The 18,035-nt window shown below is 36.9% G+C and overlaps 1 protein-coding gene across 2 annotated transcripts in view; it reads left to right on the forward strand.

Moving 5' to 3' along the window:
* The window catches only part of UNC5C (unc-5 netrin receptor C), a 401,391-nt gene that overhangs the window by 285,164 nt on the left and 98,192 nt on the right, over window positions 1–18,035 (forward strand). For both annotated transcript variants that reach the window (XM_021008379.2, XM_021008380.2), the window contains exon 4: window positions 38–141. In XM_021008379.2, the coding sequence (XP_020864038.1) occupies window positions 38–141 (104 nt within the window). The remainder of the gene's footprint in view (window positions 1–37; window positions 142–18,035) is intronic.

Here is an 18,035-nt window from a genome sequence, read left to right on the forward strand (position 1 = left end):
TAATTGAAACACACACTGTTCCACCTATATTTTCCAGATCTTCGCAAGACTTTTGAACAAGAACCTTTAGGAAAGGAAGTGTCCTTGGAACAGGAAGTCCTGCTACAATGTCGCCCACCTGAGGGCATACCCACGGCTGAGGTGAGTGACCAACAATTTCCTGCATTTAACAACTGGCACTTAGTTACCCTAACTGAGGCCTAATCCATGGCTAATGGTGCAGTGAATTAAGGTATGGCGTGATAAATGGGTAATAATGGAGTCCTAACTGCCTGCTGCTGGCAGAATAGATTGATTGGGAACTGATTGATGACTTGGGAGTCAATTAGAATGCCCCACTAGACAGGGTTATAGGCAACTCAGTTTTATTTTTTTCATTCTCTTTCAAGAAAAAGGAACATTGCAGTATTTTGTCTGGCACCTGGTAAGTAAGCTGCCTGATAAGATATATGAATGTGCCACTGTTTCTTTCTTTCTCTTTCTTTCTCTCTTTCTTTCTTTCTTTCTTTCTTTCTTTCTTTCTTTCTTTCTTTCTTTCTTTCTTCTTTCTTTCTTTCTTTCTTATCAAAAGAACAGGATCGGGGCCATAGCAGGTTTGAAACTATATTTCTCTGAATATTTTCATGATTTTATCCTGGCTACAGCCAGACTTGCAAGGTCCATGTCTACATGACAGCAGACACTAGTTTGGGGCAGGGAATTAGCTGGTTCATGTGTTTGTGTTAGCTTTTTAACTTGGGAAAGTTTAGCCCAACATTTATTGCATATGTTTATTTCTGCTGCAATGAAAGAAGTGTAACATACAAAAACCTTCTGGCCACCTGCCAAGAAGTCATTCCAGGCCAAATCTTCTCCTACTTATCTTTAACAAGCAAAAGTGCTTTTCCATATGTAGACGTGCTTACCCCTGCTATTGCTTAGTACCATAGACTGGAGAGGTCTGATAAATGGCTTCCCAAACCTTGAGCAGAACAGTGAGCAAAATCAGTCTTCTAGCATTTGTTATGCTAATTGGTCATTTAAAAACATAGGACTCATTCCTCTCAGACCACAAAGGGAAAAAAAAACCCTACTCTGTATTGAAAGTTTAGTCACTTTATCTCAGTTAATGACCTCTAGACTAGGACTTTCATTAGGTCACCAGAACAAAGGATTCTGAATTCATTTGCTGATTAGTAAATTAGCAGTTAACTTGCAAACTGCTAATTACATTGTACTACTTGAAAGTTTATTATTTTCAGTGACTTTTATTTCCTCTCTACTGTATAAAACATCATTTCTAAGTAATAATAAGTTGTGACCACCTCTACAGCAGAATGATTTATCAAAAACGTTAAGTGTTAGCTCCCTGTTGGACAAGTTAGGGTTTCTGAGAACATCTCAGTTTTCAGAGAACAGAGAATTAATAATTAACAAAGTAGTAACTGTATGACTCCACCCCTTTGCCCATTTTAGGAGGTGAAAGCAAGAACATTTGATTCTTAAACATCAGATTGATTTCACTTTAAAAAAAAAACCTTATCAGTAAATTATCTAAGAACCCCACACCAATCTGAAACTTTGGTTGGGATTAACATTTGCAATTGAACATGTCACATGGAAATACCTAAAGGTGACATTTCATGATTTTTCTGGAATTCTCTCAAATCTGAGACTTAGCCATGGTTACAGTTGTTCCATCAAACAGTGAAAAACCTGATGCCCTTGGAAGTGAGATCAACAGTATGATTCAGTCTGATTAGTAGGAAGGCAATACTTATTTCTGTTGATATTTCATCTGTAGATGTATCTGTAGCTACATCTGTCTCCTTAATTGTATTTTTTAAAAACTCTAATGTAAACCTCTTCCATTACACTACATTAAAAACCAAAATCTGTCATGGAGGCATCATGTATTTCTATAGATATATGATTGTAACTCAATGTATCTCACAGTGAACTGATCTCAGCAAAAATCTCCAGTAAGAAGAGATCCTAATAATTACACATCTTTTCTAAGCTCCATAACAGAGTGGTGTACTTTGTCAAGTAGTAAAGATGCATGACTGCAAGCTAATTGGCTGTGAATTTTATTTGTACCATCATCAGGGAAGGAACCAATTAACACTTGGCAAGCTCAAAAATCATATACCCATTTGACACTAAAAAGAACTATTCTTAATGTGTTTTTCTTTTTCCTTTTTGAAGTCAGAAGAGAGATCAAGCATGCATACTGGCTAGCAGCCTAAGACAGCTTCTGTGTGGACTCTTTTCAACACAAGTATAATCACAAAGACCAGAGGCTAATGAATATCTTAATGTGACACTTTATTACTGCCATTTGCTGAACAGGGTGAGATAAATTAAAAAAGGAAAAAGATGAAGGGTAACTTGGTAGGTTGAAGGATTACATGATTACTTTAATTTAGAGATGGATGTATTCCTTGTTTAATAGTTCATTTATTTGTTTGAAGAATATTCTTAAAGTATAGAAGCATTGTTAAACAGAAGTGTGACTCTTAAAGGATCTTGGGCCCATAGATTTACAACTGAAAAGGACTTTAGTCTAAACCCCTCATTTTCTAGATAAGAAAATTGAGGCTCAGAGAGGTTAAATGACTTGACAAGCAGAGAAATTATTTGAATTAAGGTTTTCTGAAGCCAGAGCCAAAAAGTTACAGAATCTTCTAGAAGAGCAGCTATTGGGCCCAAAGGGGCAAAGGATGGAGCCTTTTTTTAAACAAGTATTCCAGAGTGAGGCACATAGGAGGTTCTCAAAATATATTTGTTGTTTGTTTCATTGCTGCCTGATCTTTAGTACATTGGGGTAACGAGATGGTGCAGTGGATGGAGCACCGGCCCTGAAGTCAGGAGGACCTGAGTTCAAATCCGGCCTCAGACCAAACACTTCACACCTACTAGCTATGTGACCCTGGGCAAGTCACTTAACTCCAACTGCCTTAAAAAAAAAAAAAAGAACAAGATCTTTAGTACATTAAAATTGTACCAACACTTTTAAAGGGATAGAGAAAGCACACACCTTCCACTCTTTCTGGATATTCAGTGACGTTTTCCCCTCCATCCCATTTCAGGCTAATTAATATCTAATGCATTCCATCTGCATAATCTTACAGCACCACAATGACCTATTATGTTTTTCTCCAACTTCAATGCATTTATGATCACTGTATTTTCATTGTTTCATCTTTTAAAGATATATGCTTTTATTGGATAAATTTTGCACATTAAGTGATTGACTACTTAGACTACTAACTTCTAAAAATATTTTAACTTTAAAAAATCTTTCCCAAATGTTGTTTCTACTAACTCTCAGTTGTTGTGAGTGGTCTTTGATTTTTCTTTACTATGTTATTTTAGCTTCTATTAAAGATCATTGATATCATATCCTTCAGTATCAATTATCTTTTCTGTTTGACCCAAGGCAAATATGGGTATGCAACCAAGTTCCTAAGAAGTCAACAGGCAGTAGCAGGATGTTAAAGGCTATCTTGAATCAAGTACAGAATATAAGCTTATTGATGAGCGGTGACTGGTTCATTGGTGGGGAGGGGGGTGGGGGAGCATATCTTTAGTACTTACCTCTCCAGCACTTACTTTTTAAATGCCCACTAAACTGAGTTGGATGAACACATTGCCTCTTAGTTTATATGGAAGTGAGAATAACAGAAGAGGGGAGACATGCTTTTCAGTCAATCAATAAGCATTTTACTATGTGCCAAGCACTGTTATAAAGTGAGACAAGGACACAAAGAAGGCAAAATCCCATTTCCTGCCCTCAAGAAGCTCACAGTCTAACAAACAGACTTTGAGAAATGTCTTGATAATTTTAAAATGATCTTTCCAACACATCTAAGAACACCACATCAATCTGAAGCATTGTTTGGGATTGACAATTAGCAATTAAACATGTCACATGGAAAACACATGGCAATATTCCTACAGGTATTTTTATTACCTTTCAAGAGGAGAAATACCTTGAAGGTGACATTGCATGTTTTTTTTTTCTGGTGTTCCTCTCACATCTCAGCCTACCTTGATAGAATACCTGTTCTCTTCACGCATTTTCACAGTGCCCGTTGTCCATTTCTATCCACTGGTTCCAAAAGCAATGGCGTGTAGAAAAAAATAAACTTCAACTTTGTTCCTACTCAATAGGGAGGTTGAGGCAAATCCACTCTTCAAAACCATTGCTGACTCTTCTCCTTCTGAAGCCAAAAGAAAGAAATTGTAGGCATGAAAGAAGCAAGAGCCAGGACAAGTCACTTTTTTTGCTAGTTGACATTATATTTATCCCCACATAAGGGCAGGAAACACCTCCCTTCTGTCTCTCCCCCCAATTAGTTCTTTATCTATCCTCATGAAAACAGTGAGGTAGAGAAACCAAGCATTGGTCACATGAGTGTAAGAGCCCCAGGTTGAGAATGAGCATGCCAATGGTGTGGCATGAACAGGGCTTGCTGCCAGCTAGTTATCAGGAACTAGGATTTCTCTTGCCAAGTGTATTTTATTATGATAGACCTTGGGTCTGACCACTGCCTTTGACACTTACTAGTTTATAATCATAGTAAGAGTCACCTAACCTCCCATAGTCTCAATACCTTCAGTTTTAAAATGATGAAAATCACATTTATCCTGCCCACTTCAAATTTGTCATGAGAAAAATGTTTTGCAAAATATACCTTGAAGGAGTATGTAAATATTAGCTATTATTATAATTATTAAATAAATGTGAGCTATCATTATGAAGAAAGAGAATTCAGTATTTATGAGATAAACACATTACCATGTAAACTTGGAATTCAGAACAAAACATTAGGAGAATAATTTTTATACTCTGCTTATAACAAATGCTGACCAAAACCAGTCATACAAGGAGAGGTGAAAATTTGGAACAAACATGGAAAAGAATAAATATTGGCTCTCAAAATATTTTAATTCATGTCTTCTGTAATTACTTAAATTGTTAGGTGTGGTGGCAGCCACCTATTCTCCCTGTTAATGGGGAGACTGAGGCTGGTGGATCCCTTCAGCATGGGAGATCTGACCTGCAGTAGGTCTAAAGCTGACCACGTGTCCCCAGTAAGTTCTTCACCAATATAGTGATCCCCTGAGAGTAGGGGGAAGGTATCAGCTGCCTAAGGAAGGTGAACCAGCCCAGGGTAGAAATGGAGCAGGTCAAAGCTCCTATGCCAATTACCACTTGGATCATGCCCATGAGCGGCTGCTTCAATTCCAGCCTGGGCAAGATAAGGAGACCCAATCTCAAAACAAACAAGCAAAAAAAATTAAATAGAATTTCTTAAATAAATCTCTATAACCTAAAGTCAGGAATCCACATCCTATCTTTCACTCTGGTTATGTAGCTTCTTCACTTTTCAGAGATACAACCTCTCAGTTTCTCTAGGAAGTAAAGGAATTAATTTAGCTACACACTTTAGTTCCAGAACAGCAGAGTGGTCTGCTGTGAATCTGCTCTGCTCATTTTTGCTCATGCCATAGATGAAACAAAAATGTTGAGATCACATGGTGATCCAGAAGAAAAAAATAACACTCAGAACACCTAATTGTCTCTTTTACATAGGTCAGAGATCGAACCATCAATGGATTTAAAATTAGTTAATATGGCATAAGAAACAAAACTAAATTTTAATCGAAAATGTGTGATTTGTCACACCTTTAACAAGGGGATAATTGCCTCTCTAATTATAATTGAACTGTCTCTCATAGGAGTTTAATTGGAAGAACAGGGAACAGTGTACAACGTAGTGGCCCAGTTGTATTTAGAAACCTTCATCATATTTATCAACATTGCATCTTTAATTAGCAAGTGGGAAAAATATGGGTGGAGTGCAAAGGAATCAATTATTTTGCTGACTCTAGGTAAACGTGGAACAGACTCTTTTCAGCTGATGCTGCCAGGGGATAAAAAGCTGGTAGCAGCAGCAGGAGACTTCCAAATATTTAGCATCAAGTGGTCACCTCCAGGTAATTGATTATTAATACAACTGCTGTTTGCTTTGTTTCATTAAGGTGCCTCACGCTTTGCTACCGTTATCTCTTAATTGGAACTCCAGGTGCCTGAATTTCCATGCAGGTGTATTGTTGCCCCGGCAGCATTTTGTATGCTTTGCAGGCAAAAGAGGTTTTAGAGAGAAAAATAGAAGAGGTTGACCTGAATACTGATTTGGAGGAAAATATTGCTTTTCATTGCCCAGTGCTTTGAGTTGGAATTTCTTAGTAGAACGAGGAATTTTTAATGATGAGATCACTGCTCCTATGGTTAGGTTTTGAGCATTTTCTTCCCTTTGAGTTCTGGAGCCATTATTTCAGCTGTATCAGGAACTCCCAACATAGAAACTTCTTTCACCCATGCAGATTGGCAACTTTCCTGTAACCAAGTCTCAGACAGTTAATTAATTGCCAAAGATTACCCAGCCAGTGCAAGATCTTAAACCTTCTAATCTGTCTTCAGTGGCAAGAGTCCCTTTCATCCACTGATACTCTTCTTGGACCTATTCCCTATTGGTTAGTACATTTCTATCCCTTTTAAACCCAAACTGCCAAGAATATCTCACTTCCCAGTCCCTGATGCCTACTCTCTCCTCACCCACTTCAATCCTACACTCCCCCATCATACACAATATCCCACTCTAGATTTACTTGCCTCTATAGTTAATAATTAGTTAGTTAACTAGCATTTATTAAGCACATGCTGTGTGCCAGGCACCATGCTTAGTGCTAAAAGTTAACGCATTTCCTTTCATTTTAAACCTCCTCACCTCTTACTCTTTCCTTCTTCTGACATTGACTGACTCCTGACTCCCGAGGTATGATACCACATACCCGACTTTTCTTTCTGATGCTGCTTGAACATCGCTTATGCACCCCAACTCACTGGTCCCAGAGGGAGAGTCAGAATGCTCTATGTTCCCCATGACCATTTCCAGACTCTTCTACTGTTATCACTTGGCAACCACACCACTGTTGAAATTTACACTACCTGAATTGATTACTTAATCCAGATCCTGCTCACTTTTATCTACAGACCCTCAGAACATCCTCCTTTCCCAATAAATTCAGTACCGAGCTCACAGTCTCCTTCATCCCAATACCCACTCCCATATTTGGTCAGTCATCAGACATGTTGTTGTTCCCTAACCCCCCCAATTTCTCAATCTATTCCACTCATGTAAACTAATCCTTCTACCACAAATACATGAAAGAATGGTAATACTTTTCCCTCACATGTTAACCCTGAAACTTATTTATTCCATCATAATCTATATTTCTCTCTTTCCCTGTGCCTCACTATTCCTAAATCTGCTCTTCATCACTGTTGTTTTTCAATCCACCCACCCATCAGTACTTTCCCAGGTCATCACCCCTGGTCTGGAGACATTTTTCTCTTCCCAAACTCGACTCCCTCATGAACCAGTGAATTCTACATGGTCTTCTACTTTTAAATCCCTTGTTGACTGACCATAGCTAATGAAAATCCTGGATTGTTCCCACCATCTTCCTCCTTTGATCCTTCTCATATTTTACTGAACAGAACTGAAGGAAGTCATGAAATTATGCAGACAAGATCCAGTATGTATTTATGTGATCTAATCTCAGTTATGCCCTCACTGTAAGAGGGAAACCATTATGTTGTTGTTTAGTCATTTTTTAGTCATGCCTGACTCTTCATTGACCCCATTCAGGGTTTTCTTGGCAAAGATAATGACATGGTTTGCCATTTCCTTCTTCAGCTCATTATACAGATGAGAAAACTGGAGCAAACAAGGCTGAGTGACTCGCGCAGAGTCACACAGCTAGTAAGTATCTGAGGCGAAATTTGAACTCAGGAAGATGAGTCTTCCTTACTCCAGGCCTGACACAACTGTTATACAGCTCTCTGATTGACTTTCTTCTCTATTTCTATTTCCAGTGATCTTCTCATTGTTGAATCTAATGGCTTTTCCTCAATACTCATTCTTCTTAACTTATTTGTAGTATTTGATGCTCTTGACCACCTTTACCTCCTGAATACTTTCTCCTCTCTAGATCCTCCTTTTATGAATCTGATGCCTTCATTCTTGTCATGCATTTCACCTTTGCCTCTTAGAAGTCCTGGTTTCCTTCCAAGTTCAGCTTAAGTACGTGAAAACTTTTCTGACCTCTCAACAACTAGTGACCCCTTGATCAATTTATATTAATTTTATATTCACAGCTTCTCAAAAGTTTTAGTGCAGTTTTTAATCCTCCAACACAAGGAGAGTTCCAAGTGGGGAGAAACTATTTCATTATTTTTCCTATACCCTCAGATGCTAGAAGAGTTTTGGCATGCAGTGGGTGCTTAATAAAATGCATGTTTTTAACTAGTTTTCAGTATATTTTATATAAATTTGCTTAGTGTGTGTCCCCAGAAAACAAATTCCTTGGGGGCAGGACTTGTTTCTTTTCTGCCTTATATATCTCCAGCCCCCAGCACTAACTGTTATATAGCAGGCACTTAATAAATGCTTTTTGACTGGGAGGCAGTATGGTATAGAGGATAGAGGGAATTTGCCTTAAAATCAGGAAGACATGGGGTGCACTTTCAGGCAGTGACTCATACTGGCTCTGTGACTTTTGACAAGTCATTGGATCTCTCCAAGGTGCTGATCTGAATTGGTAAGGGGAAGTTTCCTCTACCTATGAAATCATAGGTATAAACAACAAGAGCATAAATATCCCCAATGCTTTACATATATTAGGCACTTTGAAAAAAAGGTTGTTGAGGTTGAAGGATATTTTTAAATGAATGTTGGTCTCCCAATCAAATAACTTAATGCTTTGCAGTTGAAGTTGTAGGGTTTCAGGACAACTTAGTTCCCACAGTGCATAGGGATTTAGTTCTCCAAAGCAATGAACTTGGACATATGTGCAATTAAGGGATTGTTTCCTCAGCAGGAAAACAAATTCGTTCTTTTGGCAGCAGGCAAAAGTAACAACAACCGAGCAAAATGTCGTTGAAGTTTTCACTTGCCGCCTCATTCTCAACCTTATTTTTTTTTACAATTTCCTGGAGATGTAATTTCAAGTTGCTTACAGATCATTATTTTTTAAAACTTAAATATATACTTAGTGTTGCTTTTCATGAAAGAATCCCAGTATCCAACGCAATGAGTAGTGGTTGAAGTGAGAGTATTTTTATATCTGAAAAATCTAATAATACCATTTGCATCATAATACTTCTACCTATTCCTGGAAGAGCTAGGAGAGAACTTAGAACAGCAGGACCCCAGGACGTGCTCAGGAAGCCCATCTTCTCTCTGGGCTATGACCTTTCTTGTTAAATGTGATATATTTTGACGAGTATTTTTTTTAATCTTTAAAAAGTCTGTATTTGCCATTAACTCATGGTTTTGAATGGAGTGTGCTCATTTTCAGTTTCTAGAAAAGAAATATTTGGGCAATGAAAAACCATTAGACCCCTCAAAACAAACATTTCTGGTTGGTCAGGAGCAAGATGATAAAAATAGTTCTAGAATGTTGAAGGCTGGTTGAAATAAAGTCCAGGCATCATCTACCGAGAGGCTATCATCAGCACATGACTCAATGAAATATATTAGCCATGAGTATCTTTTAGATCTGTCCAGTGTGTGTATTTAAAAGACATCAAATGATTTAGGCTAACCCCTATATTTTCTAAGGCAGGAGAACTTGTCAAGAAGTTTCAGCTTCTAGTTAATACTCCTAGTAGCTTGGTTTGGCTGTCTGTCCATTTGATAATTGGCTCATGCCAGCTTTCCACTTTTATATAAGTATTTGTTTGATTAATATAGCCTCATCTCATTATTCTACTCTTTAAAAGCCATGATCTTTGGGACACTTTCTTGCCCCATCATTGTTGTGCTCTATTCAAAGTATTCTGAATTGATGAAGACCAGTTTTGACTTTTCCTGGACTCACTTTTCATGTTGGGTGGCATGTGGCAGTTTCCCTCTGTTAATTAGAACAAATGCGCCAATTATGTTAATGTATCTCCCGATACCAATCAGTGAATAATTAGACACAACACATCTGTCTTTCACAAGGGAATGGAATGGGAAAGAAGAAAATTGCAAGGTGTCCTGCTCCACATTATTAGCATTTGGATTGTACACTGCCTGAGACAGTGATAGGACTGATACTCTTGTGTGATGTGAGTTAGCTTTAGTAACACAGGAGACCTAAGACAGAAAAATTATATCATATGTGGTCATCAGATTTTCTCCATGTCTCCCAAAGGGAGAAAAACCGAAAACCAAATAGCATTAGGAACTAATAGCTTACTTTCATTGCCAGAGCAGCCTCAGTCAAGGTTCTGCTAAAGAATTTAACTACATTTATTTTTTTCTATTCTTTACATTGATCTATCAGTAAATTGGATTTACAATTTGTTTGATGTGTGGTGAACTATGGATAAAATAACTGATTTTCTGTAACACATTGAAAGTTGGGTGACACAACCTTATCTTCAAAAGATTCACTGAAAGCTCCTCAGAACAACTCCAGGAGCAGATGAGGAGGGAGGGAGAGAATAAGCATTTATTAAGCACCTACTATGTGCCTGGCATTATCTCAGTAGGTCCTCACAACAACCCTGTGAGGTAGGTGTTGTTGTTATCTCCGTTTTACAGTTGAGGAAACTGAGGCAAACAGAAGTTAAGTGACTTACCCAGGGTCATACAATTTCTGAAGCCAGATTTGAGCTCAAGTCTTCCTGACTCCAGGCCACTGAGCTGCCCCTAATGCTGAAATATAAGGCTGAACTAAGATAGGGCATGGGAACGGTAGATATTTTCTTCTGTTCATATATGGTTTTGATTTCTTTCCACCACATCTCTACACTCTGAGAGCTTTCCATTCCATGGATTTTGGAGGATACAAATGTTTGATTGGGTGATAGCTCTCAAAAAAGTTACTCTCGAAATTTGTAAGTCAGTGTTATATGCAGACAACTATAGCCTATAGCCTGAATGCTCTGGCTGCCCTTTCTCAGGGCCAGGTTAATACAACTAGTCATCAATTTCCATAAGGTAACTATGAAGGGCTGGGTTATATATTCTCCACTTCTATCAGAGTGGGCCTCCACAGGTGGTTCTCCCTAGTGTTAGGAAAAATGAGTTGCATCCCAATACCATTTAAGCAATTAACACCAATTAGCTTTTACAAAGGGATATTTACTTTGAAGATAAAGCAGGAACAGATGTACAGATATTTTCCCCAATTCCTTAGAGGCATATTCTTCCTTATAGCACCTCAGTCTCTGGGAGTAGTTCCTATATAGCATTGATCTCACCAAGTTCATTTCCAGATGCAATATGGTTCTCACACATTAATCCACCTCTTAGCTGCCTCTAGCCTTGAGCTAGAAGGTCACTCCCAAAGGTTGGGCCTTGCTCCTTACAACTTCTATGCTGCGTTAACTAAAAACCCAGACTCTGGAGAGCTGAGAAACCAAAGTGCTCTCCAGATCTTTTGAATTCACAATGATGGAGGCCCTATTCCCTTCACCTAAAACAGATAATGTAGACATCACAGAGTTCCCATTTCATCATGCCCACATGGCCTCAGAGGGTAGAAATCCCTAAGCCAGGAGATTATGGCTTGGGTCTCTCACCAAGAACTGTGAGTGAGAGTTCAACTACAAACAGAAAAGCCAAAATGATTGAGGCAAGAGAGAGACATTGAGGAGCCCCCTAAGGCCTTTTGAATACCTCTGCAGCCAAAGAGTGGTCTATTCATAACATGGCTAGCAGAACAGAACCAGCTGAATAATTATCTAGACACACACCATAGTCTCTCCAAGTCACTTCCCTTACGCACCGTCATGACTGTCCCAGAAGCAAGATGCCCATCTTCATCCATGTGGAGACACACCATTGGATGCACACTGTGCGTGTGCCAGACCTCCATTACATCTGTAATAGTGCTCTGATTCTAGTATTTCCTTACAAAATCTACATTGAATCTAGGCTCTTGAAAATTAATTAACTTACTTAGTCACTCGTTTATTTTCTTATTCTTCCATTTATTTATGTTGAACTACTTAGCTATTGATTTGTTCATTCATTCATCTATTTTTGTTTGTTTGCTTGCTTATTGTCGTTGCCATTCATCTCGTTTTATGGCATTTAGATAGAAATAAGCCTGCTCCAGGCCTGCAACTAGTTACTCTTCTAGGTGGCACAGTGGATAGAGCACTGGATCTGAACTCAAGCAGACCTGAGTTCAAATCCAACCTCAGACAGTTACTAGCTCTGACCCTGGTAAAGTCACTTAACCCTGTTTGCCTCAGTTTCCTCATCTGTAAAACGAGCTAGAGAAGGAAATGGCAAACTGCTCTAGTATCTTTGCCAACAAAATCCCAAATGGGGTCATGAAGTCAAACGTAATTGAACAACAAAAGTATTATTCGTTATATTCAATTTTCTTCAGATTTTTGTACTCATAGAAAAAGAAACTGTGTTTTTGTCATGATATAGGATTTCATTAATACAGGGGCTCTCAGTGAAGAAACTCCTTCTACCAATGCAGTTAGTCAACTATTCTGCAATTTGAAGTCTTAGGGAGCCTAGGACATTGGGAAGGAAAAGCAACTTATTGGTCACATGGACAATGTGTGACACAATCAGGACTTGGACTTATCTCAAAAGCCCTGAGGAGGCTGGTTCTCTGTCCTCCATTCCATGCTTCCTCTTCTACTATCTATTGTATATAACATATGTCATACCATAATATGGGATCTCTTTTTACTTTTAGCGTTTTATTGTTGAAGCAATTTTATTTTATCTGCTTATTGCAAATTCTCTGCAGAAATGTTTGTTGTACATATTTTTTATTCAAGAAAAAGCATTGTTCACCTACCACATTCATGATAATAGATGCATCAACTATTAGCATATGTTTGTTGAATAAATCAATGAAACAAAGATTCTCAGAGCTGAAGGGATCTCAAATTTGGAAGAGTTGTATAGGATCTCTTTTATGTTCTGTTAATACAGGTATTTTGTGTTTTTGTGGCTAATCATCTATTTCTTTTGAATTCTCAGTTTTTCTACCTTATAGTTGTCTATTGCAGATTCTGAATATCCTTTGTATGTTTAAAGATCAATTAACACATATACTTCTAAAATTATTATTGATAATTAGAAAATTCCTTTAATAAAAATTGTACTGCTGATATATAATCCAGGAAGAATAAAACATAGAAAGAGAACTATAGATTAATATAACTAATAAATCAATATTCATGTAGTAAATGTTTTAAATAAAATGCTAGCAAAAAATATTAAAAAACATATCCAAAAATTATTCATTATAATGAACCCAAGGATGAGTCCATGTTGGGAAAATAATGAATGCTGCTGGTGATATTAACAACAAACAAAAACAAATAAGATCACATGATCATATGAATAGATGCAGATGAAGCTTTGACTAGGTACAATAAACACTTGTGTTAAAACCCTATAAACCAGAAGCATTAAGGAGCCATTTTTAGATTACATATGTGTGTATACCAAAAATCTAGCATGATTTGCAACAAACAATGCCTAGAAGCTACCTCAGTTTAAAAAAAATAGGGTGGGAAGACAAAGATACTTCTCCCTATAACAATTTGACATAGCTTCATGTTTGCCAGGGATAGACAACTGCAAGGAGAAGACAAAACTATCACGATTTCTAGATAACATGATGGATAAAGCTACAAATAAAGGGTCAAGAAATTAATTGAGAGAACCAATAGCTTCAATAAGTAATAGAATACAAAACAAATTCACAAAACCATTAGAATGTCTATATACAGCTAAATAGAAATTAGTAGAAAGTAACTAAAAGTTACATAAATTTTAACTAGGAATTAGTCTACCAGGACACACTCAAGGATTATATCAATGCAATTACATCACTCTTTACAATTACACATTACTCTTCAAAGAAATCAAAGCCAAATTACCAGAGATATAATAATTGCTCATAGTTAGACCTCCTCAATATAGGAGAAATGATCAATTAAACCAAATGGAAAGAAATAATCAAATAAAAGAGTATCGTTGAACATTTGTTTTAAAATTTTGTCCATTTTCTTTATCCAGGACTGTAATTTTTCACTGGCATCAGGTTAAACAAAGTTAAAAAAAATCGTGATCATTTTAAAACAAACAAAAAACAAGGTCAAACTGTTGTGTCTCACCCTTAATTGCATCAGTATTTATAAATAGGCTATTATCTTTTCTCCATCTTAGTTGAGGATTAAAAAAAAAGTGGAGTAAATTATATATACTGAAGAATCAGGGCCTAAATTTAAATATGAGAGTTTTCTAAAAAGGATAGTGATTAAACTCTTGATTGAAGTCTTTAGCTGAAAGGAATTTTTAATAGTTTTATGGCCATGTTCATCCCTCCTTTTTTCTGATAGCTTTACTTTTAGCTAATAGTTAATATTAGGAAAAATATGCTAAATGGTAAAACCATAAAATCATATATCACCATAATATGTTCATTTCTTAAATTAAGACTTAAATGAGAAGAGACAGCAAGTGTCTATAGACTCTCCAAACTCATAATTGGATTGGTAATGCTGCCTATTGATATTTTGAAAACGTGGCAGATTTAAGAGGTTTCTGTAGAAACCAGCTCAAGCATTGCCCCCTATTGTATTTACTTTACATATGTTTTGCTGTTCTTTTATATGCACATATTGTCTCCTCTGATGAACTATAAACTCCTTGAAGATGGGGACCGTTACATTTCTGTCTTTGTATCCCCAGAGACAAGAATAGTATCCAGCACGTAGTAGACATTTACTAAATATTGTTTGATTGAACTCAAAGTCTTTACTGCAATTAGAAATTCAATAAATATGTATAGATTTCATAGGAAAATGTACTGCTGATATATAAACCAGGAAAAATAAAACAGAAAGGGAACTGCAGATTAATATAACTAACAAATCAATATTCATTTAATAAATATTTAAATAAAATAGAATATATAATATATTAAGATATATATAGCATAGTAATGTAATTTCATTGATATTGAAAATAAATACATGTAAAATATATACATAATATAATAAAAATATTAAAGACATATAAGATACTATTTATTTTATGTTTATTATGCCATGTATTATAATGGTGCAACATTATAATGGTGGTGCAGCAGATAGTCAGGAAGACTCATCTTCTTGAATTCAGATCTCACCTCAGACACTTGCTAACTGTGTGACCCTGGGCAGGTCACAACCCTGATTGCCTCAGTTTTCTTGTCTGTAAAATGAGCTAGAGAAGGAAGTGGCAAACCACTCTAGTATCTTTGCCAAGAAAATCCCAAATGGAATCATGAAAAGTTGGACATGACTGAAAACAACTGTAATACTATAATATGTTAAATATATGTTTAGCTACCTAAATGTTTTCAGACAGACAGACAGACAGACAGAGAAAGGGAGAGGGAAGAAAGGAAGGAAGGAAGGACGGACGGAAGGAAGGAAGGAAGGAAGGAAGGAAGGAAGGAAGGAAGGAAGGAAGAAAATATGTGTAAGTCTTATTAACAAAGGAAGAAAGGAAGGAGGGAAGGAAGAAAGGAAGAAAATATATGTAAGTCTTATTAACAAAGCTAAAAGTAGCCTGATATAGTTAGAATGACCTGGGTTCAAATCTTCCTCTGACTTAGTAGCTTTGTAATCCTAGAAAGGTCAATTAGCCTCTATGAGTTTTATCTACTAAGCCATAGAACATCATAATTTTTTTAGACATGTAGCTTATTGGAAACAAAGTAGATGTGTATTGATTAGAGAATGGATAAACAAATTTTGTTACATGGATTTTATGTCATATTACTTTACTGTGAGAAGTGATAAATATGAAGGACACATAGAATCATAGAAAGACTTAAATGAACTGATGAAAAAAAATAATCAGAACCAGGAAAACAATATACACAAAACCACATCAAAACAATATAAATGTAAATATCATTATCAAAAATAAAACAATTATAATATCTAATTGTAATGACCTATAGAGTCCCCAAAGAAGAGATTGGAAATTGGAACGTTACATATACTGTCAGATTTGGTTGATATGTTGGTTAGTTTTGCTGTATTGCTTTCCACCTTTCTTTCTTCTTTTGTTACAAAGAATACTCCTCTGGGAAAGGGGTTGGAGGGGGGACATGTTTGGAAATGAAGGTGGAGTAAAACACATATCTTTTTTTTTTAGTACTATTTGTTAGGAAGTAGAATGGCATAATGCATGTGATCTTAGTTGACCTAATTAGACAGAAAAGATCAGGAAATGAGACAGGGAGAATACAGCTAGAGATGTCTCTAAGGAAAAGTCATTCATTTTTACCAGTGTTAGCACATCATCAAAATTCCATAGGCAAGCAGCACCTCCTCATTGTCCCCAGCTGTTATCTATACCCACTCCACGAGATAATGAGAATTGTAGAATGTATCTAAGTGAACCCAGATGCAATTTGTGTTTGTCAAATATTTGTAGACATTTTAGAAAGCACACTTCAGACTTGGCAGTACCCAAGCTATACTTTGCCAATAAACTTTTTCCTGTTACTTTTCACCCCATGTGTGTTCTAAGAAAAATTTAAATTATATATTCCTGATTCATTTTCATTCATTTCACAACAGTGTTGCTATTGATATCCAATAAATTCCCCTGGGTTTTTTCATTTACCTTCTTTGCTACAAGCTAGTTCTTATTGCGCTTCCAAGAACCAATGCAATCTAAGCTTCACAGTTTGAGATCACTTTGAAATTCAGAAGTCAAAATGGGACACCTCTAGCCAAACACATTCTTTTGTTCCTATTAGATTTTATTTATGTTTATTTTCTAACAAAATGGCGTCTTTGTGTACTTCTGTGTGTAATGTTTTGCATTCCAACTATGAGTCCTTAAGCTATTGATTGTGGTTGACTTTTCCTGTGATGAAAGACTCATTTCTATGCCTAATTACGGTTAAGTTAATGAGCTGAAAAATACCAGCTCAGTAGTCCCAATAAAACATTAAATTCACAGGAAGCATACCATAAGCTCCCTATCTAATCCAATATGAAGGGGTCTCATCATTATTTCTACTACCCTATTCCATCCACAACTATAGGAAGGGGCAGGCACCAGGAACCAAACTCTCTAATTCAAGATACCCATTCAGGCATCATTAATCTCTAACTCCTCCAGAAGTGATAGAAGGGAATAGAAAGGACTCAGGGAGTAAAGCCATATCCCAGCCTCAATATCTCCCTGTAGGACTGAAGGAGGAAGATGGAGCTTGGGAGCTTGTCTTCATGTCTCATGAGACCTCGATCCCCAGACCCTCGACTCCTTAAGTCAGAGGATAACCATCGCAGTCTAAGACCAAGGCCAGAACTCTGAAACTGCTTCTCATTTGCCCCTCCCAGGACTTTGGTAGAGGTCAGGAACAGGATATACCTACCTTGCAGTTTCTATATAGATCTAAGGAAGGGTGTAGGACATACTTTGGACAACCTTATCCAAAGGCTGCAAGACAGGACAGGGCATGGCCAAGGTTCACCATCCTAAACTCAGGACCATTTCAGGGGAGAGAGCCCTACCCTAGAATGGAAATGAGGGGACTGTACAAAGCCTAGGATTGCAGACTCAGTTGTATCATCCAGGGCCATAATCATCATGGCTGCTTGAAACTCTCTATATCCACGCTAGATCCAGAAGTGAAGCTTGAGTGGAAAGGGTAAAGAAATTAACATGGAAGAAGACTCATAATAAGATACCAAAAAATCATGGGCTGAAATAACCCCGAGATGAAATCTCAAAAGAAAAAAAAAACACTGCAATTATTACCAGTAGAATCCATAAAAATGAATTCCTCATAAGGACTACAAGGACTACTAACTAAATGACAGAAAAGTGGAAACAAGAGTTAGAAAACGAAATTAAAGCTCTTGAGATAAAACCTGAAGAGAAAATAGCTTAGTCGAGAAGCCAGAAAACATTACTTAGGAGTAAATAGTGAAA

The sequence above is a fragment of the Phascolarctos cinereus genome, unplaced genomic scaffold (genome assembly GCF_003287225.1).
Source record: "Phascolarctos cinereus isolate Bilbo 61053 unplaced genomic scaffold, phaCin_HiC Scaffold_9;HRSCAF=440, whole genome shotgun sequence".
NCBI lineage: Eukaryota > Metazoa > Chordata > Mammalia > Diprotodontia > Phascolarctidae > Phascolarctos > Phascolarctos cinereus.